At 47.4% G+C, this 25,496-nt stretch overlaps 1 protein-coding gene across 1 annotated transcript in view; it reads right to left on the bottom strand.

Annotated features, from left to right (window-relative positions):
* Window positions 1–25,008, bottom strand: part of LOC119463814 (glucose dehydrogenase [FAD, quinone]) — a 95,433-nt gene extending 70,425 nt beyond the window's left edge. Inside the window, exon 1 of the mRNA XM_037724637.2 lies at window positions 23,626–25,008. Coding sequence (XP_037580565.1) covers window positions 23,626–23,755 — 130 coding nt within the window. The 5' untranslated portion in view covers window positions 23,756–25,008. The remainder of the gene's footprint in view (window positions 1–23,625) is intronic.
* Between the last annotated feature and the right edge of the window lie 488 nt (window positions 25,009–25,496).

Below are 25,496 nucleotides of genomic sequence, written 5' to 3'. Positions count from 1 at the left end.
TAGAAGCATCCTACTTTCGCCATGAAGAATGGTGGCTTATGTGCGCAAACATTGTGGGCCATTGAAACACGCCCAGCTCTGCACCTCGGTGGCGTTTCTCTCGTCTGGCAGGTTTACCGATGCTGGAGAAAAAAACCTCGCGATAAATATGCTGGAACGCGATCTTTGCTGCAATTCGAGGTTGTTAATTCACGACCTGGCTTGAACTTTGCATGGAAGGACAGTAAATATAAATGTTAAAGAGACACTAAAGAGTAAATTATTATGAGCGGTATGAGAACATTGCCATTGCAGCTTTTCTGTAACACTAAAAATATCCACATTTACCACGGGAAGAAACTTGGAAACTCAGAAAAGACGCAGAAGCACAAGATGGTTTTGCAAGAAATGAATGACGCGCTATAGCTGGTTCATTATCACAGAAAGAGCAGTACTTCAAGATGAGATTCAAGAACTACACATACACTAATTGTCGATAAGGTACCGCCATCTTTCTAGATTAACCATTTGTTGTTTGATGATCTAAGTACAGTCTGCATCTCCCCCCCCCCCTCCCCCTTGCTCATTCCTCACTTTTTATTTCCTGCTAAAAACTGTGCGGTCATGCTAAACAAGGCTTCCTGTCACGCTGTTCCATTCAGTTCAGATTTTATTTGGACATTGCAATGACCAGGAACTCCAGGACCAGAGAAACAATTGGATGCTGTAATGATCAGGAGCTGCAGGACTACAATGACAATGCGAGAATAAAGGGCGGAGAAAAAAAACACAACAAAAAAATGTCCGACTATTACGATACTCCCTAATGCAACATTTGAGCGCAGCTGTATGCATGTTTTCATTTCGCGATATACTGGGACAACGTATTTGCTACCGAAATCACCTCACCGACTGGCAGTGGGCCAGTAGCGTCAACGCCTTCGCAGATGGTGGGGCAGTATGGGAACGCCGGCATGATGATCGGCATCGGGCCAGCTATGGAAGACAACGATGAACGCGCGAGCAGTGGTGCGAGCGCATTCGCGCAGTTACACCGAGGGACGGCGACGCTCAATCCAGGAACGGGCGCCTAAGAGCTTCCTTCTAAAAGAAGCTAAAAGAAACACATCACAAGGCTACAGCTGCAGATGATTGGTCCAGTTATGACAACTACCTGTGCCTTCTAAATCACAAGGTATAAGTGGCCGTATGCATATGTACGCACACAAAACACACAACCGCGCGACCACTGGCCACGAGGCCGCAAATGGATATGACGACGTCCTCCTCTTTCTCAAGGTCTGTTCTCTTTATTGATTTGTCTCTTTTACGCGTGAGTACATTCGTAACCAGGCTCGCTTCTGCAAATAAGCGATAATCGTGAGACACGCGTAAGATGCACAATGCGCAAAGGGCCACCACGACACGCCGATATCTGGCAGCCGTGGTAGAGCCGAAAATTGCTAATAACTATACAGCGTCCCGTCCCGCGCGGTCTTCTTAAATCATCGTCCCCTCACCCCACTCCGCAATACAGACGCTCACAGACCTCTATATGGAGCCCGCTCAACGACCGGTCGACGTCACTGTGCTCTGGAGCTTTTGCAACCCGCATGCCCGATCTATGGCTGCAGATTACCTGTGCTGTCACTACGCTTACATCAACCATCGACAGCGGCTTGTCGATGTATGGTACCGACCCACTGTTGAAAGCAACAGCTAACCAAAGTTTATACCAACATTTATTCCCCTTTAAATTATTAAGTGCTGATATATATAGAGACCGTTTCAAAATAAGCAACCCGAAGTTAGAGGATGAGGTCGGCCAACAGCACAAAGGAATATGAAATAGAGTACAAAAGAATGCAAAACGCGCCATAAAATGTGGCAGAAACCATTGAAGATGATATGGTATCAGCAGCAGCACCACTATAGTTGAACAATAGTTGAACAATCTGGATATATAAACCTGAATAGGGTGAATAGATGTTACATTGAGTTGTGAGCATTATATACAGTGCGCAAATTGTTCTGTATGTTGTACATTTCGGAACCTTCCCATCACCGACTGACTACTGGTTCAACTAGAAATGCAAATTTTGTGAATATCTATAAAGATCGGAGTTTTATAGTCCTGTTTATTCCACAGACCAATTATACTCATTTATGTATGATTACTTTATTGAAGCTGGTACATTGTTCGGTGCTTATTGGTGTTTGTAAATTATGTTGAAGGGCGCTTTATGCTATTGCGTATAGTTAAAATTTCAGCAGACGGGCGGTAGACTCAAATAGCTGCGCTTCGATGTACACGTCAATTTCACCAACAGCTTGGCGCAAGAAAGCTGAGGGCACATGATTATAGACTACAAATTCGGGTTTGCTAGTTTGGCAGAACAGGTCCAGAACAGCATACATTGTGTTTAATAGTGCCTGCCTTTTCAAGAATTTCTTCATTTGCCATTGAACGCTTTCTATTCATGCTCTAAAGCGGCAGGTCATCCTGTCCTGGTACCATCCGACTCTTTCAACCATTCAGTGTGGTCTATGCACAGTATCAAACTTTCAGAATACTATATATAGTGTGCCGCCGATATGATGTACGCCATACCTATAGCTGGTAAGGCTATAGGTAAGGCGTACCTATATATTCAGCAGATTCGCTGCTGTCCAGTAGTCGGACAGCAGCAACAATTTACAGCATCCATTGCGCAGCCATACTGGGTGTGTAATACTTGTACCGGAAATGTAATGCCATGCAGCGAATATTTAGCCGAAGTTCACCAGTATCAGATACTTAGTCGCTCTATACTGATTTAGCTGTTTTGATAGTACCGATTCTCATGGACTGTACGTTCAGAAAAATAAGGTCGATGGTGCTTTTGCTACAATGTTACACCATTCCTTCTTTATTATTTGTTCTACTGAAACAATGAGTGGGAAAGCGATACGACCAATAAACGTGGCTTTTGCGTACATTCACACATGTCCCGCTAATACAATCCTTTCCCACAAGATGCTAACTTGGCCGAATCGATGCCCTGATTAGTTCTTTTACCTGTTCTCCCTGTTTAGGTTGGCTGAGAGTTCGCGCAGCCAAGCGAGACGCCGCAGAGTTAACGTCCCGGAAAGAACGAGACGTTATGTGCTCTTGCGTTGACGTCAAACCACGTCACGCTGCCTTTAAACCGCATGGTAATAAATACACTATATCTAGTTAGTTGCGACTTAATCAATTTACAGGAGTCACGAGGCGCGGGGGACGCTTACCGTGACATGTCGAATGAGCTGCTGAACAAAATTGCGGAATGAACTTAGCCGCACACGACTCTCGTAGGTCATGCTCCGTCTCCCTCAAGAGATTAATACCGTCGAGTGCGTCGTGGATCTCTAAAGTCACGTCGGTTCAGGGAAAGGTCGGATGGAACGCGGAACGGCTTGTTCATGCAACGTTGCCGAACCTCTTCGTAATTTCAACCGGGTGGACAGCCGCTCATGCATGCTGGATTGTAGTGTCCGTGACCGTAAGTATACACCGAGACACAGCACGACTTGAAATTATTACCGCTGGTTGTGCTTTATTGTTTGTATATTGTTGTCTCGTATGTTTCGCATTCGTCTCGGTCACGGATGTTGAGACAATGAAGAGCGGGTAAACAGTGTAATTGCTTATTTAAATATTTTTGTTTGCTTCGTTTTGCCTGCGTTCACCGCAAATGCATGGTCCTTCAGAAGTTGTATATCTAGTTTTTGTTGCTCTAAATGATACTGTTTTGTACGTTCGGTGAACATTCATGTTGCTTGTTCTACCCTCGTGGATTTACCGGTCACTAACTAAACCTGACAGCTGAGCGAGTTGCTATGAATTCATAGTGGAAAAACAGCGCGATAATTAGGGCACGCACACCGAAGAAGAGGCAGGCAGTCAGCGCTTGTGTCCTGCCGTCTTCTCTTGTGTTCTTGTCGTAATTCTCGCGCTGTTATTCTTTTCATCACGAATGTACCTGTCAGCCTTGATTGCTTCACATCTTCTGGGTACCACAATCTACGCTGGAACCTCCACTTATATGCTTCGGCATAACCATGATACTGTGAAGAGAACATTGTGTTGAAAAATGTGTGTTCTCCACAGTATAGGTATACACCGCTTTGTAAGGCACGTTCTGGTTCTTCGCTGTATTAACGCATTCGGAAATCACCGAGGCATGACCAGCTTGGTTCATGTACACGGCAATCAGTTGACCCACTCACGACTTTTGTATTTATAGAAAAAAAAAGCATGTCTAACAAGTGTGAAAATTTCTCCGCTGTCGCGGTTACACCCACCTGAAGCGCGGAGCTTACAACAGAAAAAGAAAAAAAAATGCGCTGCGGCTGTTTACGCTATGCACTTGTGCATAACTTGTATTGGAGAAAGCTTCCACTGAATGTCCTGACTATCCCGTCCGCCTTACGCTGAAGCTGGACGCATCGTTGGGAGGAGGCAGGTCAGTATACGCACGGTCCACGCTAAATGAGTTGAATGCCACAAGAATGGTTGAAGTATGTTGTTTAGTTTACGATTTTTGCCGTAAATGCGCCGACGATGCTTTGAAGGCCAAACACAGCGTAAATTCAGTCGTCGTGACTCGTGTATGTACCCGTAATGGATTCAAGTGTGCTGGACACCCATTATTTCGCAACATTTGCCAACGGTAAACTGATTGAACGCTGACTCCGCTCCTTTGAGCTCTCACTTACGCCTTTCTGTTACAAGGCTTCGTGTGTGAAGATATGCAAGGATCCCTGAAACGGGTTGGGCAAATTTTGTAAGCGCGTAGGGTATACAGCTTGAGTAAAACATTCGCCCAATTTAAGTGAAGCGTCTCATATTAAGCTGCGGGCGCTTATACAAGTTACCGTCCTGCCGAGCCATGTCTTTCCTCCTCAACTCGTTCGCCGAGTGATCGAGGCTAAGCTCGGCCTTCACTGGCCCATCGTCATGATGTAATATCGTGTCGTCTACTTCCAGTGTATTGAAGCCAGCGCCCGAGGACTCTCGTACCTCTCCGCTAGCCGTCTGGCCGTCGATCCCCAGCGAGAGTTATCCAAGCAGCCTGCACTGCGAGCATTCTATTTCGACCCCAGTTTCGACCGTTGCTCGCGTAATGAACCAGGAGCTTGAGGAGCCATTGCGCGGGTTGAGCGAAGAGATCCATGGGTTTTGACCGATATATCGATATGTCAGCCGCTGTACGCCGCAGAATTCTCCAAGATTTTCAGCTGGTCTTAAGACGTAGATAATTGTGCGGCAGTCAAAATAGCGTAGCTCTGATATCGTGCACGACGAGCAGCAAACGACCTGCATTCTCTGTGAAATTACATTTGAAACGAAAAAAAAAAAGAAACATTGGAGGACGCTTAAGCTTCGCCTTTAAGAGTGTAACGCGATAACATTCAAAGATCCCTGAATGCTTGTCAGGCTTCCCGGCAACTGCAGCTTTCTTTTATCTCCACCTTCGCCTCTGCTCGCCGCTGCCGTTTTACGCTCTCTACGCTCCCTAGCGCCGTCTAGATGGGGCATTTGCAAGTAACCTACCTTGGCGCGCCACAGTTGGTATGGTAGAAATGCTGGAAAAGGGGATTGTGTTCGAGTCTCCTCGTAAGAGAATTATGTTTTCTCGTACATTCAAATTACAGTCCGACGCTAACATGTCTGTAGGTTGTGGTTAAGCCGTACTTTACGATTTTTCTGGCGGATTTTACTTTGAGAAATTCAATTTTGTTCACTAATGATCGGGCAGGTTCGGGATGATTTTCTCCACCACCGACGCCGGCACGCCCACGCTGACACCGACACCGACGCTGGATTTTCTGCGACACGGGGCCCTTAACGCTATGGCGTTTAAAAGGCGGCAAGGTTTCAGCTCCGAGGGATAAATTCATCATGCCAGCGCCGAATCGCTGCACGGGCACGGTATTATGGTAATGGTCAGCTCTGGCGTGAAGTGACGGCCGCAAACACATAGATGTTTGTGCCGATCGGATACCGACCGCCCGATGCACTTCAGCCACTGGATCTGCTTCACCTGTTGTCTTGCAGAGAGACACGATCTCGCAGCTTGACATGCCGCCAATCGCTAGATTTGCAGCCCACAACGCAACAAGGGTAACTCGTGGCGCTCCCGAAATGAAAGCTCGAGACCAACACTGACCGCGCAGCTCACGTAAACGCGGAGCACGTTGTAACACAATCAGACGACACCTGTGTGCCGGAAGTACTTGAGTGTAGTGACAAATTGTCGTTGTGATTTTCTTTCAACTTATTTTGAGAGAAACAAAACAATAAATCTTCTGACTATGACGAACATTTGTTCGCCATAAAGTTGGAAAAATTACCGATGTAGCAACGTGGGTCGCCAATCGGATAGCTCGCCCGACTGACGTCACGCATTCCCGCTACGTAGCAGGGGACGGGGTGGCTGAAAACTCAGGGGAGCAGCGCCACTGCGATCGGTAGAGATGCACATTTTTAAAATCTTATAGTAAATTACACGCATTACGCGGAGCGCTTAGATGTGTCACTTGAAGATCAGAAGGACCTACCGTAACGACTCAGTAGTTTTGTACAACATCGTCAAAATCATTTCATGGCCTTCTAAAGGTGCCTTCGCAATATTTTTCAATTTATTTACCAAAATATACTTGCGTTCTTACCGCATGAGCCTCAAATCCCCCTGGCAGATTTATTTCAATGCTTTGTTTATACTGCTGTCGTGCGTACCATTTCCAAAGCACATCAGGCCTAACCGGTTCGGGTTAAAAGCATGGTTTTATTTTCCACACATCTGTCATCTGAGTACAATAAGTTGCTGGACGTTACACATGACCTCCCTTCTATAGAATATTGTAGGATGTTTTCATTTACAGTGGACTTCAGACAACTAACATCAAACTGAAATGATTTCAATCAAACAGTACAATTACAGTACTTTGATTGGATCCCTGAAACAACCAATTCCTGGAAGCTCAGCGTCAATTCGTAAGTGCACGAATTGCTTATACAATGATACCAAGAACGATCGACACGCTTTTCTTGTTGTCGCTCAAAAACGGAAAAGTTATGTACAACGATCGGGAGAAGACCTCGGATTGCATCATAACCAACTGCACGCATTCGCTTGTTTCTATGTTCTTTGGCACCTGACATAATCCACACGTATAAGTTATCGCCAAGTCGACGCCATTAGGTGACGAAATTGACAACATACGCCAGGACATCGGATATAAGTATACATAACCAGCGGTTTATCCCACCTGCTGCTGAGTCTTCTCCCCGCTCTCGATCGTATGCGACAACCAGCCGCAAAACCTGTTCCTCAAAGCCCTTCTAGCGTTCAACGGCGTCTTCGGTAGACCAACAGCGCTCGCCCCACCTTCTTGACTAAGCTACTTGACACGCTTAAAGCGACGAAGGTGGTCGGACCACACTTGACCGCGTTACGAACTGCAAATGGAGAACAGCTTTTTCTGACGTGTACCCTCGAAGATGGTTGTGTCATGGAAAAAAAAGAAGACTAAGAGAAAGGAAAGTAAAGGAAAGAGTGAGGAAAACCACTGAGAAGCAATATCGAAGATGACCTGCATGTTACGCTAAAGAGCGCCGTTGATACGCAGTAAAGTTGGACATCAAAACAAATACAAGGTAGGATGCCTTTACAGGCGTTGCTCACTGCAATGAATTTGAGTTTAAAAGGTGACATCGCGTTGCTAGGTTTCGAGAGAAACCATAAAGGAAGGTTATTGGACATGCAGATATCACACGTTGGTTCATTGGTACTCGGGCTGCACACAGACCCCCTCGAGTGACCAGTGTTTTCAATCCTGCCATTTGCGAAATTCGCCATAGCCGCATGTTTCCGGACTCTGACAGAGCTTGTGATTGGTGACCAGCGTGGCAGTAGATGGTCGCGCTTCTAAGTACTGCATAACTAAGCACAAAATGCAACTTTTCGAGCACAACAAAACATTTTGGCACGCAAGCACCATTTTCAGTTAGCACCTGTTTTTCTTCAGTCAAATCAGCTGTGCACACCCTTGTGGGCAGATTTTGAACAAGTGAACCATTGGCAGGTGGTAGCTCTGGCTGCCATTTCCTCGGCGCCCTTGGTTTGTGGGCTCGAGAAACGCGCAAGGTTTACTACGGAAGTTGGTCAATTTGCCTCTAGCTGTATTCAAGGCGGCGTTCTGTCTCAACGGGTTTTTCTGTAGAGCAATGGCTGAGATTTCAAGGACAAGGTAGCTCCTATAAACCTTGGTCCCTGCACTCCTGGGCTGTTGCAAATGTCACTGGGACACAGCGTAATACGCGTTCAACGCATATGGTCGCTGTTCCATGTTGATAACATGTCATTGCACATTTTTTTTCCACAAGCTTGTGCTGGTGGCCGTAGGCGGGAATGAAAAGATTGCAGCCTATGCACTATGGCAGCGTAGGCCCGAATGTTTCGTTCCACACTTCACCGCAACATATGCGCCTTGTTAATTCTTCACGGGAATTCGTTTATAACGTGCTTTTTTTATTGAGTGCTGTGGAAATTGCTTCTAGCACTTCTCCGGCTGACTGGCACTGCTAAAAACTTGTTTAACGCTTCTCAGTATGTTGAAACTTGTAATGCAGCGCTATGTGATCAAATCGATGTAAATAGCTGTTGGCGCAGTGACCAATGTCGAAGTGACTCACAAGTCTTTAACACGTGAAAACCTGCTCGACCTAATTAAACGCTGAGCCTCCATACCTGCGAACCATTTCTTCCTGAAACGACTCCCGACAACAAGAATAGTCATTAGACGCTTTCAAGGTCACTTCTCAGTCCCAGATATCAGAAGCGACCTTCAAGCCATAGCTCTTTCTGCCCGCGAGACCTGAGTGCATTGCTTCGACCTGTTTTTCGGGTCAATGGCCTCCATTCGCGGATTCACTTTCTAGCATTGCGCTTTTGATCGAATGCCATGCAGTGCCTTAGAGGATTTTCGCTTGAGTGATCCCATCCCATCCTTTGCGCCAGTTTTCCTTTCAAACTCTCGCTCTAGAGTAGACGTTCCCTTTACGGTGACTTTCATGGCTTTATTATGACCGCTGACGCCATTTCTATCTCTATTTTTTTTTTAAATCTGTCCTGTTGTTTCTTGCGTCACTTCTTTTTTTATCTTTCAGATGCTCGAATCGCGTACTTACTTCATGGCTCTGTCACGAAACTGGGCCAGCGTGGTTCTTTCAAGTCGCCCGCGCACGCCATTGACGACACCATGCTGGCACGACAGAAGTTCTCGTGAAACCCGTGCCGTCGTCTGTGTCTTGAGCGTACGACGTCGTGCAAACGTGCAGATAAGGCGAGAAGCTGGTGTTACGAAATCCTGCCAGAAGACGAAACGCGAAGTCTGAAGAAGAAAATACTGTGCGAAAGCATTAGTGTGATGTCACTGCAGACTGTATTATATTACACGATTGCTACGCTTCCGGATATCGCTCAGTGACCATTCTATCAGCGCGAAAAGAGAAAAAGGGAGTAATATTTCAATATAAGCTGATCTTATTGTTCAGCCGATGGGCTGTGTGTTCAAGTCCGTCGAACGCGTCCCCGTGACACTATTGGTCTCTTTGCAAACGAAAAAAAAAAGAAAATAACATAGACTGCACTAGAGCATTGTGGTCGCAAGATAGCACCTGTGTGAATAAACTGTGTATGCAGTTCCGGGATTGCTACACGAACGGTAAAAAAAAAAGGAAATAGAAGGCAACATTATTGTACCTAGTGCTCGATTGGCACTAACACACGCAAACCTTGCAGACCGACTGCACTGACAGCTACCGACTGAATGCAGGAATGGTCACTCAAGAATCCTAAGGTGGCACCATTCTTTGCAACATCTCGGCAGTGGTGGTTGTTCTTCAGGAGAGAGGCAGTGAAAAATAGGAGATACAGAAATCAGATGGGAAAGGCAGGGAGGTTAACTATAATAGAGACTTCTGGTTGCATACCCGACACAGAGGGATATGAATAAGCGGGGTTAGAAACACGGAAATTGTAGCAGGGAAACAAAGAAAGCACTGGGAAAAAAACATAACCAATTGCTGCGGTGAATTGGGCGTGTTGGCACATATTTGAAAAGGCTGCAGCGCAAGAAGACACGGACGGAGACGAGATGGCTCTATCGTGAGCATTCAAACATAATCTATCGGTGAGCATAATAAAAAAAAGCTCGGAATATCATCGACAGGGCACGCTTCGCAAACATTGCTTCATGTGCGTCATGCTAAACTATACGCTCCTTCGAAATAAATAGGCTCTGTGGGCAATACGACGGCCGCGACTGGGTTGCTATAGTCAGCACGGTGAAATGACCCACAATTACATACATAAATATGCATAGACTGATTGCTATCACTGAACGTTCGGTTCCTCATTTATGCATACAACTCGCTGTCCACCGCGACAGTCTACGTTGTCGTTCTTGGCTCGCCAAATTTGAAAATAAGTTTCTGAACTGTGTCGGAAGTACTTTGCGGAACTGTCGACACAAGGGATTGCAGTGTCTTACAATTCGCCGTCACCCAGCAGTGCACGGCGCAGGCAAAACCCGTCTCTCGGCGTACGTGACTACCGCGCGCAAATAGATGAAGGAACGAGAGGGACATTCGTGTTTGCTTGCGTTCCTCGCTGCGGTGTGGATGCGGCGAGACGCAGACAGCGTCGAAGGAGTAGCGGGGTGCGGATGCTGCCAACAAGCAGCCGTGGTCACAGCAGGCTGCCCAAGAGGAGCAAGGCGGCCGCCGGAGCGCGTAGCGAGCGCGGACCGCTGCGATGGTATCTGAAGTGTGCGTGTCTTCTCTGTGTGCACGTTTGCGAGCGAGTGCGTTGGTGTGCGGCTGCGTCCGAGAGGCGACGAGAGGTTGTGGCCAAGCCTCGTCCTCTTGCATGTCCCCTCCCCCGACAGTTCCATGGTTAGCGCCCCACTCTGCTTTTTAAGTCTTCCATACCATAGCCGTCGGCGTGCATGAGCTCTCCTTGTCGACCAAGAACTGTAATGCACGGTTAGCGAACGTCTCGTCTTTCCGGTTAGTGTTTACGCTGAACCGTCGTATTTCGGTACTTTCGGGAGTGCAGGAATGCGTCGCTCATGCATGCGTTGACTTGATCAGCGACTGCGGCCTCGTAACGCATGACGCGACGATTGCTTGGAGCTGAAAGGCGGTCACGAGGTGTGAATTTCCCACGACGTTGCCAGCGCGTGCGATCGTGTTTTCAAAGGTTTGGGAAAACAGAAAAATAAATCGTTTTCGATGTGTGTAGCAGCTATTCAGCATATCGCCTTGTAAAAGAAGAACACGCTCCTTCTCGATGGGCGTACGTTTCTTCGTCAATTGACGAGCCAACACGTAGCCCTAGTCTGGAGCCATTGCGTACCACATATATCAAAGTGGTGTGAGGTTCTGACCAGGGGTGTTTCAATAACGCACATGGCCGAACTGGGCCAGGACGTTTGAGTTGTGACGTGACGAAAGTGAGTGACGAAAGAGTCGCCCAAACGTTACCTGCTTTGAATACTCTTCATTATCCCAATCTGCATTTATATTCTGTGCCTAGCGGAACCACACGTGAAGGTCGGCAGTCTTTCTTGCCAGCGTAATTCTAGTCATTATTACATTCTCATGAGCAAGTCGGTCCATTTTATGAATTAGGTAGTCGCTTGCGCAACGTCGACACATACAAGGAAGATGGACGGTGTTCGCCTGTCCAATCAGTCTTCCTTAAGTGCGTCGAAGTTGGACCAAAGCTTGTAGGTAATACCTACACGGAAGCCAACCTGGCAGTGTGCTAAACTGCCAACGCGTCTGCGTGGTTCATTTATTTCACTAGCAGGCTTTGAGCTCTGAAACTAAGAGTAAAAGTGAACACCGTAACGCTGTTGAGATCATATCAGAACGACTAACCACAATCTATTATTTCTTATGCTAAAGAACACAGCGCTAACTCTAGGATTGTCTGGCATACATGTGGCTCGTGCTTTCGCAGGGCTGAATTTGCGAAACTAGTCGTTCTCAAAAAGTTATACCTGCCATCACCTTGGTTTCTTATAACGATTAAACCCTTCATACAACCAAGTATGGGCTACACACACAACACACACACACAAAAAAAAAAGCTTTCGGCATAGGTACTGTGGATCATTGTACTCAGAAACAACGGTTCAACACAAGGACGTGTTCTCGATTCACCGTGTCAACGACAACTGCAGTTTTGGGTACCCCAGAACGAAACTCGCTCTACCAAAACCAAGGTGCTGTGTGATTAAATCCGAAGACCCCCAACGATGTGTGCTTGGAGTACAAAGCACGTTTCACGCCCGAAACTGTCGGCCAGCTGCGCTCTATATGAGCGCGAACAAATGAAAAAAAAAAGGTGGGAAACAATGAAGAACCTGTAGAATGCCGAAATCTAACACTCCACTCATCCGGAAAGCGGCGCGCTCTCGAAAGAAAAGCACTACGTGCCAACGTCGAAAGCCAAATAACCAATCAACCGCGACAACCTCAATCTACTTCGGATAGGGTAGAGATAAAAGCGAGCAATTCGTCAAGCTTGCGCTGAAAATAACAGCATCACGACCGCCTCTCCTGTGATCTGCCGGCGCTGAGCAAGCATTACGGTATGAGGGCGCCACGGGCAAGCGACGAGGGAGACTCCAACCGGCAACTGAAGGCACGCCGGCGAACCGTGCGACGATTCCTCCTACCCATTCTCGCCGACTGTCGGCCCGCCGAGCAACTATGAGCGACGAAGAAGGCGACACACTTTTCATTTCTGGCGCAAGGCTTCGTCGTACGCACTCCTTGATGACTGCGACGACGTCGTCGTGGGAGGGAAGGCGGACTCCCTCTGCCGACGATGATGGTACAGACGAAGGTTGACTCGTCTTTCACCCTTCTCCGACAAAGCGAGACGACTCGCACCTCGATGCTGAGCTATTGGGCGGAGGAGACGGAGCGACGGAGAAAGGGAACGAAAGGGAGAAAGACATAAAGAAAAAAAAGGAAGAAAGGGAGAGAGAAAGAGGAACAGCTTTCGCTTCTTTTGTGTTCTGTCTACGCGCCCGTTGTCTTTCCACTAGGCGCGCATTCTTGTCGATCCTTGCCAGGTTGCCGATGATAGGAGTCGTATGTGACAGGCTGCTTTCAGTTCGGTTCCGTCCATGGGGCGACTGTGGGCGAGGAAGGCAATTTTAGCGTATTCGTGGCGTGAACGCCTCATAGCACGAAAAATACGAAGTCGACGGCTAATCTAAAAGGCAACACTCCAGCACACGGGCGCTGAACTTTTTGTTGTGTTCCCGCCAGGTGCTACAAGAACCTATGCCCCCCCCCCTCTCTCTCTATATATATATATATATATATGGTGTAAGTGTCTGTTCCTTGACCTTCGTCTGTTCACACTGTAGGACGTTCCTTATGCACCAAATCTACCTAGACCATGTGCGAGCCTAACGTCTTCATATGGCCTGAAGTGAAGGCGCGAAAACGACGACGGACGAAGAGAGAACACACACACACACACACACACACACACACACACACACACACACACACACACACACACACACACACACACACACACACACACACACACACACACACACACACAGGGCGCCTCTTCGTCCGTCGTCGTTTTCGCGCCTTTACTTCAGATCATGCTTAACCAACACTTCTTAACTATTCATCCTAACGTCTTCATATGGTTGCGGCTGATTGCTTCGCAATGTTGTTGCAGGAGTCTACTACGAGCCTGCGGTGGCGGCTTGCTGGCAGAGACATTCTATTGCTGATAACGCACTCGGGTCACTGGTTTGGTCCCCAGCTGAGGCCTCAGTCGCATTCCGATGGAGGTGGCAAGGGAAACCTTTTGGTTCCCGTTAAGTGTACCCTAAATGATAAATTAATGGAAATGAAAATGGATGAAAAAAGAACTTGCCGCAGGTGGGGAACGATCCCACGTCTTCGCATTACGCGTGCGATGCTCTTACCAATTGAGCTACCGCTGCGCCGTTTTCCCATCCACTTTTCGGGCTATTTATGTTTTGCTACTAGAATTGACCCTGGGAGTGTCAGCAAGCGCCACATCTCACGGCCTTGACGGCGGATGTGGAACATCCTAAGATGAAAGACTTCTGAGACGCTTGCAGACTAACACCTTCTTGTGTCCTGCGGCCGCCCAGCATTTCATGCCGGGTATACACGGCCACTGCGCGCATTGTGGTGTCCTGGCCGACACCTATCACATGATGGCAGTATGCCCCTCCATACCCCTTCCTTTTTCATCCCCCTTCCCCCTACCCACAAGAGAGGCTTGGGAGGAGGTCCTGCTTGCTGCTCTACCCTGGACGCTCAACGCTCCTTGGTGGCCCGCGCCCGAGCGGCGATCATTTCCAGTGGACTTCCGGAATATGGAGACCACCCAAGTGCTTCTGTAGAGCAACTTTCTGTACTTTTCTATATAAATGTTTCTCCACCACCACCACCACCACCTAAGTGTAAAAGGTCACATTGCAAGCGTCACTGGACATTAAGAAAATGCCCATGCGCGCCGTCGTTTTATTAGCTTGTTTACAAAAGTAAACGCCGATGAAGCATGCAAGCCCCTTCCCTTCTTTCTTTCTAAACAAATGCGGCCAGTGCTTCGTGGCTGGCAATGACAAATGGACGCTCGATTTTTCATACCCGTAGGACGAAAGTTTTTCAAGTCCACGCGCTGGACCGGCTTTTTCAAGAGTGTCAGTATAAGTAGTCAACGCTTTCTGTAGTTCTGCACCGCGGCATCTGAACCAGTTTTTCTGACATGCCTAATTGTCCCCGATGTCTATAGAACTCCCGGAATGAAATGGTCTGGTATAATTACCGTTATGTTTTTTTTTCGAGTAACTACGTTATGTTTGTGACGCCTTTATAATAATAAAAAAGCAACAACAAAAAGAATACTGTTTGAGGTCATGTCTCATAGCCATTGACAACGCACCTGCTTCAGGCTCATCAGCGCCCAAGAACTACATCGGTTGAGCAGTCGTCCCGGGGCTTTTTTTCTTACTTTTAAGGACGTGGGACATTTGTCGTGGTAACGCGCGGTTTGACACTCGGACTACTCTGTTCCTTTTATCTCCGCGTCTTAACTCGATCCCTTCTAGCTCATTGCGTGTCTATTGTGCGGAAGGCTGGCAGTTAACGAAGTTTACTGCCACTCCCAAACAGGTACGAGACGCAGCAAGCGGCGCAGCAACGACTAGGTACGACTTCTTCTACGAATGCGCTTAGGCGCGACCGCTGAAGTTAGAAGAGGAGGACAATCCTACGCGGGGGCTGGGATGGGGTCGGCACAATGGAAGCTCCCTCCGGTACATGTTAACAGCAGTGGTTTGGGTCGTACAGCACACCGGGGTGAAGTGCGCTCTAGTGCGTGATGTACAATGCACGTGAGAAAGGCAATGTGGTCTTGAGGAGTGTGCTTTCGAAGCTTTGTTCATCATTGTTAGAAGCCGAGCCTTCGGGCACTCCACCCGGTTGAACCGCACTGCGGAATGAAGGCGCTCCATAATACGTTGCGAAGGTCGTGCACACTCCAGCTGTTTGTGACAATGAAGTGACAGCTGCGGTGGAGAAGCAGACTGAAGTGACAGCTCTCTTCAAAATAGTACCGAAGTGTAATTCCTCTTGGGTTAAGCTCGGGAACACACACGCGCACACTAAAGGAAAAAAACAGAAAAAAAACATAAGCATCCTATTTACTACAGTGATTGTAATAAATCAACATATAAAGTAGCCCACTCAGTGTTAAATACGACTTATTTCTCGATGTTTCCTTCCGCGTTTGGCCAATGCAAAATTCTCGCACGTTGATACTACGCTGATTCAGTATATGCTCGAAAAAAAACTCAAAACTCTGCCGGAATAATTGGTGCAGTTCAGTGTGCAGAAGTTCGCCCCCCCCCCCCCCCCCCCCCCCCAACTACCCCCGCTAGTTTGCTTTCATTGCCAGAGAAAGTCGTCCGACAGAATAGTTACCGTGACTGATCCACTAAATATGCATTCTTTTGTCGGATTACAGTAGTCTGGAATCGGTTGTAGAGATCACATTATTACCAGTGGTTGGTAGGTACCCCGGAAGCCAAAGTCTGTCGAGCACTACGTGTCGGTCAAAAGAAAAAAAAATTACCGCAAAGTACCGCATTGTGGAAGCGATTTACCGGACCTAAGATTAAAAGGTGCAGTTGATACGGCCCCGCACGACCGAATAACTCCTCACGTAAGTCGCGTGCCAAGCAAAGGAGTCCTGGCAGAAAACGTTTGTCTGGTTCTTATTGCTCGGTTGGATAGCTGTCGACCCAGTAATTACGCTGTGAAGTCTCATTTCCCAAGAGCGAGAAACAATTGTTCACGTCGCCTTTTAATGTGATAAGTTCAAAACGCGCACGAAGTGCCACACGGCTTTGGACGGGGAAAAATGGAAACCTGCTGAGGTGGTCTTGTCTTAATAGATACTACTGACACGTACACCCGCAATTTGGCCGTGCTGCCCAAATCTGTGTTCATTCAGCCCTCAACCTGAAAAAAAAAGAGAAAGGGTGCCCCCCTCCCCCTCCTGCTTTTTCACCCCCATTTGGCAGCTGTCGGGGACACGGTCATTGTATGGCCTTCAGCCATCCCACCGGTACAATGGGCTTGAAAGAGAGCAAGAGAGGAAAGGCAGAGAGGTTAACCCGAGCCGAGTTTCAGGTTTGCTACCCTGCACAGGGGGGAGGGGGTGAAGGATACAGGTGTTGGATAGAGGGTTAGAATAGCTCACTGTACCTACCGGGTTGACTACGCGAACCCTCTTCCGCTTTCGGTGACGTTACGAGTCGCCTTTTTCAAGTGCGAAGCCGTGTTGCGTTTGAAGCGGGTTTTTGAACGGGTCGTATAAAAGGAGCTGCAAATAATTGTTTGTGGCACTCTCGAGGAATTGAGACACGGCCTGGTAATTAAGGAGTCAACAACTACCTAAGATAGCAAATTCGCGCTGTAACGTTTCGTAATAAATCAGGTACCGCAGTGCCATCAACAACCTCACTTTTTTTCGTAACACTTTGTCAGGAAGAACGCGATGGAAATTTGAAATCTATACCGCAAGAGGCTCGCACGAAGCTTGCATTCGCAATGGCAGCGCAAAAGTAAGAAATCACACGCAAGAATACGAAAAAAGAAAACACGAAATAGACAGGACGTGTCTTTCGTTTCTGTTTCTATATTTACGAGTATTTAATTTTGCGCCATATTAATATTGACGGACCCGCTTTTGTGCCGTTAACTTTTGCATGAAGCGAAGATGGCGCTATAGCGAGTTGAAGAAGTTTCTGCATAAGATTATCAAAATGGCACTTTCGACGACAGCAGGTAACTTTACCTGAACGAGTATTGCCGGCGGGAATGTATGCTCCTCCGTAACACTGCGCCTTAATTAGTGCTCATTACGCGGGGAAAAAGAGCGAGCGACGCGATTTCGGCGTGAGGAACGTTGCGCCGCCGCCGGCGCCGCTTAAAAGCATTTCGAGGAACGTTGGCGCGGGTCATTGGGTTACGCTGAACGGGCAAGGCCGATGAGAGCCCCAATTTTCTTTCTCGTTTCCGTTCACGTGGTGGGGCCAGGTACGGCCGAGGTACCCTCCGCAGGCGCATTGCTGTTCGGCAGGACGCTTCCTTGGTCGCCCTGCCCGGCATGCTCAGCCGAAGTCTTCTTGCTCAGATAGCAAGGTGCGCAAATCTTTTCCTTTTCTTTGTCCAGAATTACACGCTGGCCTTTCTGGGATCCCTTACTGAAGGTACCACTGCGCATAATATTACTGAAGGTACCAAATGCGCATACATTGCCAGATTGATAATTGTTATATCGAGGGTTGGGTTTGTTCCTTACTGCGGCGGCCGCAGTCCGACAAGGACAAGAATTCATCTACCACGCGTGCAGCGAGCTTCCGGTGCGCATTCAGGAACACCAAGAGGTCGAATTCATTGCAGAGACCCCACGCATGGCATCTCCCATTGTCAGATCGTGACTTTGAGACGTAAGGCCCTATATTTAATTTTCTGTTCACCCTTTTGTCATGCTTTCAAAGCATTTTCTTATCACGACCAAGGCATAACGCTCTAAAGGACACGGCCACGTAAACAACTCAGTCCGCGTGAACGTGACGCAAGCATCACGAGCTCCCGGAAATGCGAATAAAGGTATTTATGTTTCCACCCTGCCCAAGTTGTAAAGTATGAAAGCAACTACCGTTCTGAATAGACGAGCCCTGTGCCTTACACAATGCCTCAGTAGCTATGAAGGAGAGATGGAGAGAGACGCGGGTCTGCTCTTGATGGAGGAAACGATTCCGGAGACACGAAACACCCGGTCCGTTGGGATGAAGGAAGCAACATCCATATATGGAGGCAAGACCTACACACGTAGAGGAAGGCACCCGCACACAGACGTGCACACCGGGGCAGAAGCGTTTCTTCATGTTCCTTCTTCCGCATTGTGGAAGCATCTTGGGCGGCGTCGAATGCTCTGTATTACGTATCGGGTCATCGCTTGCTCTGCCGGCCGACCTCGAACTCAATCACAATGCCTCAGGCGTATATATGGTGTCTTGAAGGTACGATAGACGCAGATTGAGAAAGGGGACGCAAACACAAGAAGCACATGGGACAGGCGCTGACTTACAACTGACAATTTTATTCGGCAGACAGAAGAATAAAGGCACACTTACACAAGGAATCCAAGCAGCTCGCACGTGATACTCCGACCAAATAAAATCAGGTTTTTTTTGTGTGTGTTTATTCTTGACTTTTTCTGAATGGAATCATTGGTTGTTGGTCAGCGCCTGTCCAATATTTGGGTGCACTTTGCGCTGTTGCAAGCTAAATCCATCTTGTTCACTTTGCTATGGGGATGTGGAAACTCGGGTGGGCGACACCTCCAACCGTGCGGTCCGTCCCGCAGTACTCGAACGTTTAAAGAAAGTACATCAGTGCCATTATAGGCACGTGCGTCGAGAAAAACTGTTCGTCAATATTAACAGTTACGCAGCACGAGGGATACGTCAGGAGCATACGCCAGAGCATTGCTGTGACAGATCTTTGAGGAAATTGGGTACAGATGTCCACAGCCCTTGTGATTGTCAGTGCCTAAATCGAATTATTACGGACTCAGTGTCATTTTTAAAGAAGAATCGACATCAATTTAAAAAAGCAGTAGTGTAGCTGGCATCGACAAAGATGCTCACAGCATGAAAGCATGCGTGTAGTAATACAACAATTAATGAAGAAAAGAAAGAAAATAGACGACTGCCAACACAAACGCTCTTATACTATCAATATTTGTGGATCTAAGAACCAGACGTCAATGCCGACTTACACAAATCGTGCCGACTCGCAACCTGTGCTATAAATGTGCTGCGGATATTGCTCCTTTCAACTAAAACGTTCGGCTGAGAGTCGGCGTTGAGCCGCATACCATATAGCTCATTTAGAGCACAGTTGAGAGTCAGCGCTTTGTTTGTCACTCGCCTAAGCTGTCGTCCCTGATTTCACGGTCGCCAAACCACGACACAATAAACGCTCGGCCACCTATCACGTTTGATCCCCCACATACTATACTGCGGCCATTATAAGGAAACTGCATGTGGGTGGCGCCACTGAGTAACACTCCCCGACGAGAAGCTAAGCGCACGAAATAGCTCACAAAGGCCCGCGCTATATATCGGTGACTCCGTTCCTACAAGAACGGAGTCTATTCTGTCACCTCGGCTATACTGTCACCTCGGCTATACTGTCACCTCGGCTATATTATATACAATATTCGAGCAGTTGCGGTGCTGTTGGTATCCGTTTTATCAAGAACTATGCAAAGTACAGAGAGCATGAAGCTAGAAACTCGGCGTTCTTGGCATTGACCCTCGCGACTCAGCTGTCTCATGGTACACGGCCTGTAATGTAGACAGCGTAAGCACGCGCAATGGCAGCAGCGAAAGGGGAGAGGGCGGGGGCAACAAAAATAAAATAAAAAAAAATCAAGAAGAAAAACGACCCCTCAGCTCACGCAAGGCGGAAGCCTTGTTGCGCGCGCATACTTGACACCTTTCGTGCCGACGTCATTAGACGTCTTTAAACACAATGGGAGGCCCTCCCCCCTTTTTGTCGACTCGGCAATTATCGCATGTTGCGCGGGCTAAACAGCCGCGCGGGTGGGTGCAAACGGTCTCCTCCGACCGTTATAAACACGACTTCCTCGTGATGTCCGGCGGATATCTCAGCTCAGCGGTCATTCATGGTCAAGGTCACGAATCAAATCCATACACAAAAAGTTGCACGAAGTACTATCCTTTATTTAAAAAGAAATATCCAGGCACGCGAATATCATTCCTTTTAGATGACGTTGAATTCTGAAAAACAAAATTAAAGGTTTCTTCTTCTCATCGAAGAGTGCTGTGAACGAGGTCAGGTCTAAAATTTCAGACTGCACTAACTTCGAAATCGGGCCACATTTTCAGACGGCATGATCTTCGGGATCCACCCGCATTTACACTAGCCCGTCTTTGGAATTGGCCCACGATAACGGTTAGATAGATAGCTGGAAAGAAAAATCGTATGAGAATGCCAAGAACGCTAATCACAGTAAAAGGTCGCCGGATAATTAGAGGTGGCAAAGAAGAACCGAGGAAGCGTTGCCGTCAGGTAGCAATAGTGCGATGGAACGATGTGCGCGTCATAAGGTTCATTAAGTATCTTATGTCAAGCTCATTTTCTCTTCTGTATTTCTTGTAGGACATGACATGCTGGTGTATTTGACCTTCCTTGCATTGAGCGTCTTATTGTGTGAACTACAACTGTGACCTGTCATGTCAGATTATATAAAAAAAACGCATGGAAACACGAGGAACACACGTTCAACGACACCAACTGTACCAGCCTCTTTTTTCCTTATGCAAACCCATAACGATTTCTTCCATTGAAAAGCCACATATTCTCTTATTCCCTCGTGGGCCCTCTCCCTTCGCTTCAAGCTCACGAGGGTGGAAGTGGTTTTCATGAACAGGTTTCGAGCCTTCGAGCTAGGGGCTCAACACTCCTGGTGTCACCTGGTAAGTGGAAGTGCTTCATCAAGGCCGTCGCCACCTGCCTCAAATGTGCGACCCTGGCACCAGACGCGGATGTATAGCACCTGTTGTGGATTGGGCCAGGCACAAAACATAACGGCACCGCCCCTCGCTCAGAGGGTCTGGACTACGCAGTGACCCCCATGCTGACTTTATAGCAAGTAGGTACCGCAAGATTTCACAACCTCGCTGAAGTTTTTGCACGATGCAAGTTTGGTTTGGCGCCTATATATATGGCCCCACCCACTACGGGGGATCGACCATGAATCAGGCGGCAGTGGGCAGCGGTGTGGCAGTGGTTAACCACTGTGAGTTTCTTCTTGTTGTTAGCATGAGCCCATTTCTTTACAGCATGACTGTCATTGATGTATGACTTTGTTGTACCACCCTGCTAAAATCACCTTTGGTGATTGCAGCATCTATATAAAAAAGCGGGGTGGAGCTCAGCCATGTTACCTTGCCTTTCTTTGCCTGCCGCTCTCCATGAATAAAACAATCCGAAAAAAAAGAGATACTCCGCGCTGATGTGTTCGTTGATATTCGTACACAATACTTTTTATTTGTGCGTTCGTTTATATCCGCTGACATCGAATTCAAAGAGCGGGCGTCGCGCTCTGCACGACGTTTCTCGTACCATCACATCGTCTAATCAACCGTGCTCTTGAGCCGAGATTAGTGCAAAGCCCTACGTGGTACTGCTCCGGGCTCTCGTGAGCATTGTCGAACGATTGTTAGTGGCTTGACCTTAAAAAAAAAGAAAAGAAAACGGCAACGCCAACCTTATCTCGCATATACTTCCCTCTGGCGCACGCCGTCTGTAATAGGCTTACCTAATGCGGAACCTTCCGCCCACACCCTCCCACGTGTCAAACCAGGTTAAATTTTTTCATCCAACTACTAGGAGAGGAGAGTTCCAGACAGCCGCATGATGCAGCAGCTTGACAAGATAATTGTAGCACCACAGAAAAAACACGGGCGGAAAAAATTAAAATAAATAAAAATTTTAACATTTGACAGGGAAACAAAAAACATTCGCATGATTCACAACATAATGTACATATAAATCTATAACGCAGAAAAGTAACTTTCATTTTCAAGCATGTTCAACTTTATAGCATAAGAACAGCACATGGTTGAAACATAATATTTGAAATAGCAACCACGTGTTAAAAGATAATGAATTACAAAACACGTTAAACTAAAGATAACGAAACAGTGTCATCACGAAATGCACGTTAGGCCACAAAATTGACTTTCAAATCTATTTAACAACTGTGGTAGGGTGTATGTTAATGACTGCAAGGCGTAATTACTTCGAGGAGTTCGCATGCACCATTTAACAAGAGAGCCTGTGTTGCACGTAAAAAAAAAAAAAAAAAAAAAAGGTTCGGCTGTAGTTCATACGGTTTAAGAATGAAATTATCGCTGTTTTTAAAAGCATTACAGCACGACTGGGCTAGACGATATTCATAAGGTTTATGTACTTTATTGATAAAGCAGGTAACTGTCATACCCACAACATTCTGAAGTATAAGTGATATCTGAACAAAGAAAAAAAAAGGACAACCACCGTTCCACACACAGCATAGGTGACGCGGTTTCCATCGTGCTACATCTTCCATTCTGGACCCGCATTAAATGTAACCTGTGAGTCACGTTACATCACGCTAGTGGTTATCACACCTAACGAGCGCCCGAACGAAAGAGAGGTTAGGAAAGGCAGGGTGCCTGACAAAGGCAAATCTGGTTGGCAACTCTGCACTAGGGAAAAGGGTTGCGAGGTTTTAACGATGTAGGTGAGAGAGAAAGAGAAGACGGAAGGAATGGATGAGTAGCCCCGCCCAACACGTGAAAAGGGGTGCTGGAACGTCAGACCAATCAGCAAACGCTCGTGAGAAATTCGTAAGTATACAGATTGTTCCACAAGTTTGCTCCCTTCGTGGAAATCGCAAGCACTAGCAGGTAACGAGTACGGCGCTGTGGTGAAAAAGAAAGAAAAAAAAACTTATCACTCAACCATTCGCAGGCTTTTGATTGGTCGTCATCATGCGTGGCATTATAAACCTGGCATTTGATTCTTGATGTCGATGCGAAGAAGTCATCACCACTTTTTTTCCGCCAATAAAGTTTCTTTGGCAAGCCGGTAAACGACGGCCTTCAAATGTCGGAGAAGTCTTGGTCCGATCGCATTATATGCATTGAACATTTGCCGATGTGTCTTTTGCACGAGTGAATAATAAAAGGACATTCAAAGGACTCGAGATGTACGTATGTAAATTTGTAAGTGTCTATGTGGCTGTGTCGGTTCATGTAGGAACATTGCTTTCAACTCCGACAAGTCTGGATAAGCATTTCAATAAACATAGTTCAACAACAACAACAGCATGGTGACTGCACTGTTTTCTTCTAGCTGCAGCATCATGCAAAGAAAGTCGATAAACTCACCGATGATGTAGTCGTACTCCTTCTGAATGTGCTCGCTCTGGAATGGCACTATTCGTTCGCCGAACCGAAGAAACAGAAATGCGGTGAAGGGAATGACCGCTGGTATGAACGGTATATCCAAGGCCACCATGGTGAAGGCTCAAGATAGAAACAGTGAAATCCACAAAAAACACAAGCACACGCAACGTGAGTTGAACAGTCGCGGCACCGTTCGGGGTATGTGCACCGCTTTTAGTGACCAGTTCTCGGGCGCCCTCTGTGTGTAACTGACTGATCTGAGCCCGCAGGAATCACACGAATCACGAACGACATTTAGCCGCGAACTCCTGGCTTAAAGGACAGTGTGGATGCGTATTCACTTGGCACCACGGGGAATGTCAAACGGCACAAAATTATCACGAGAAGCTCTAAATCATGAACCAAACTTCAAGCTCGGTGATTAAATAAAGTTTCCCTAACGAAGGACTTCCTGAGTTGTTGCAGACACGTTCTTCGTGAGTAGGCACAAACGCAATCTTCGTCGCTGTTCCAACTCTGTGTAGGTTCTTTCGTCGGTAACAAGTACTAACTTGTTAAACTACTAAACTTTGAGTACTCGCTCGTCATTACTACGCGGTATAAATGTATTGCTCCACTGATGAGTCACGTCAAGGACGGCTTCCTTGAAACCGGCCACTCAGGAATGCCTTCAACACCAGTTGGAGTGCCCACTTCTCATAGTAACACTACTTCCGAAATCCGCTTCATGGAGCTCTTTATATGTGACGTGGTTTGGAAAAACACATAAAGTTGTCATAACTCACTGACACGTTTAGCACCGATGGCTAGCGTAGTCCGATACCGCAAGACGTAGTTACTTCCTGCGCACGAGGCAGTCGTTGCGGGCATTCAAATAGTCGGAACAGTGCTTGCGAAAACAAGTACACGTCAGCGACGAAAAGTCGTTCAACTTTCCAGGAACATCAACAAGAGAGATAGAAAAAGAAAAAAGAAACACAGGTGAACTCTCTCTCGTACAACACACGCCACCGATATGTCACTGACCCTGCCAGAAAGGAACACTGGCTCAGAAAACCCGAGGCGTCAAGCGATCGCTGGGGGATGAACGACTGGCCCGTCTTCGAACAATCGTAGCGGCGTGGAAGCAATGCCGTGGCACTAATCCGTTCACCGCCCCCGTCGTTGGCCCGTCTTCCTTCCGTGGTACCTTCCAGTCGTTTGAAGAACGCGGGACCGGGTGTTCTTTTGCGAAGGGGAGCCGATGGAAAACAATGCAACTGCTCTCTTCGTCGCGCGGGGACGCACAGGAGCAAGACACGTGGGTGACGAGAGGAGACCGACGAAACTGTTGAAGTGACGGAATGCAGTTGCCGACGCGAGTCGTGGAGTTAGCAGGACGATGGTGACTCTGTAGCTCTGCAAGAGAGCGACTGGGATGAGTAGGGTTTCTTCGATGACAGGCCGGAAGTGGGCAGTCCAGAAATAGAGCGTGGTCACAGGAAGTGAGTTTGCAGGCATCCAAAAGGGTAAATAATACTGCTCCCGAATGTATGAAAATAGCAGGGGAAATCTTCTCAGGGGCAAGTCGGGGAAGTTGCTGGTGTTTCGTTTATGATAGGACCCGACGAGTGGTCGTGCTTCAAAAGCTCTTCAGCGGGGAGGCTTAGACGCAAGGGATCCAACGTCCAATGCCGAAGTTGCAGCGTTCGATTGACGATCGGCGATCAATTCCGTATAGCGGTCGTTCGCCAAGTTTCGCAGAGGATAATCCTAGAAGAGGCGAGTAGTCCAAAGGAATGGGCGAGAAAAAAAGATATTCTGAGAAAGCCGCGATTCACGGGAACTGCGGAAGTTCCAGGAGCCGAGTTCCG

The sequence above is a fragment of the Dermacentor silvarum genome, chromosome 9 (genome assembly GCF_013339745.2).
Source record: "Dermacentor silvarum isolate Dsil-2018 chromosome 9, BIME_Dsil_1.4, whole genome shotgun sequence".
NCBI classification, from domain to species: Eukaryota; Metazoa; Arthropoda; class Arachnida; order Ixodida; family Ixodidae; genus Dermacentor; species Dermacentor silvarum.
This window is presented reverse-complemented; position numbering and strand designations above follow the sequence as displayed.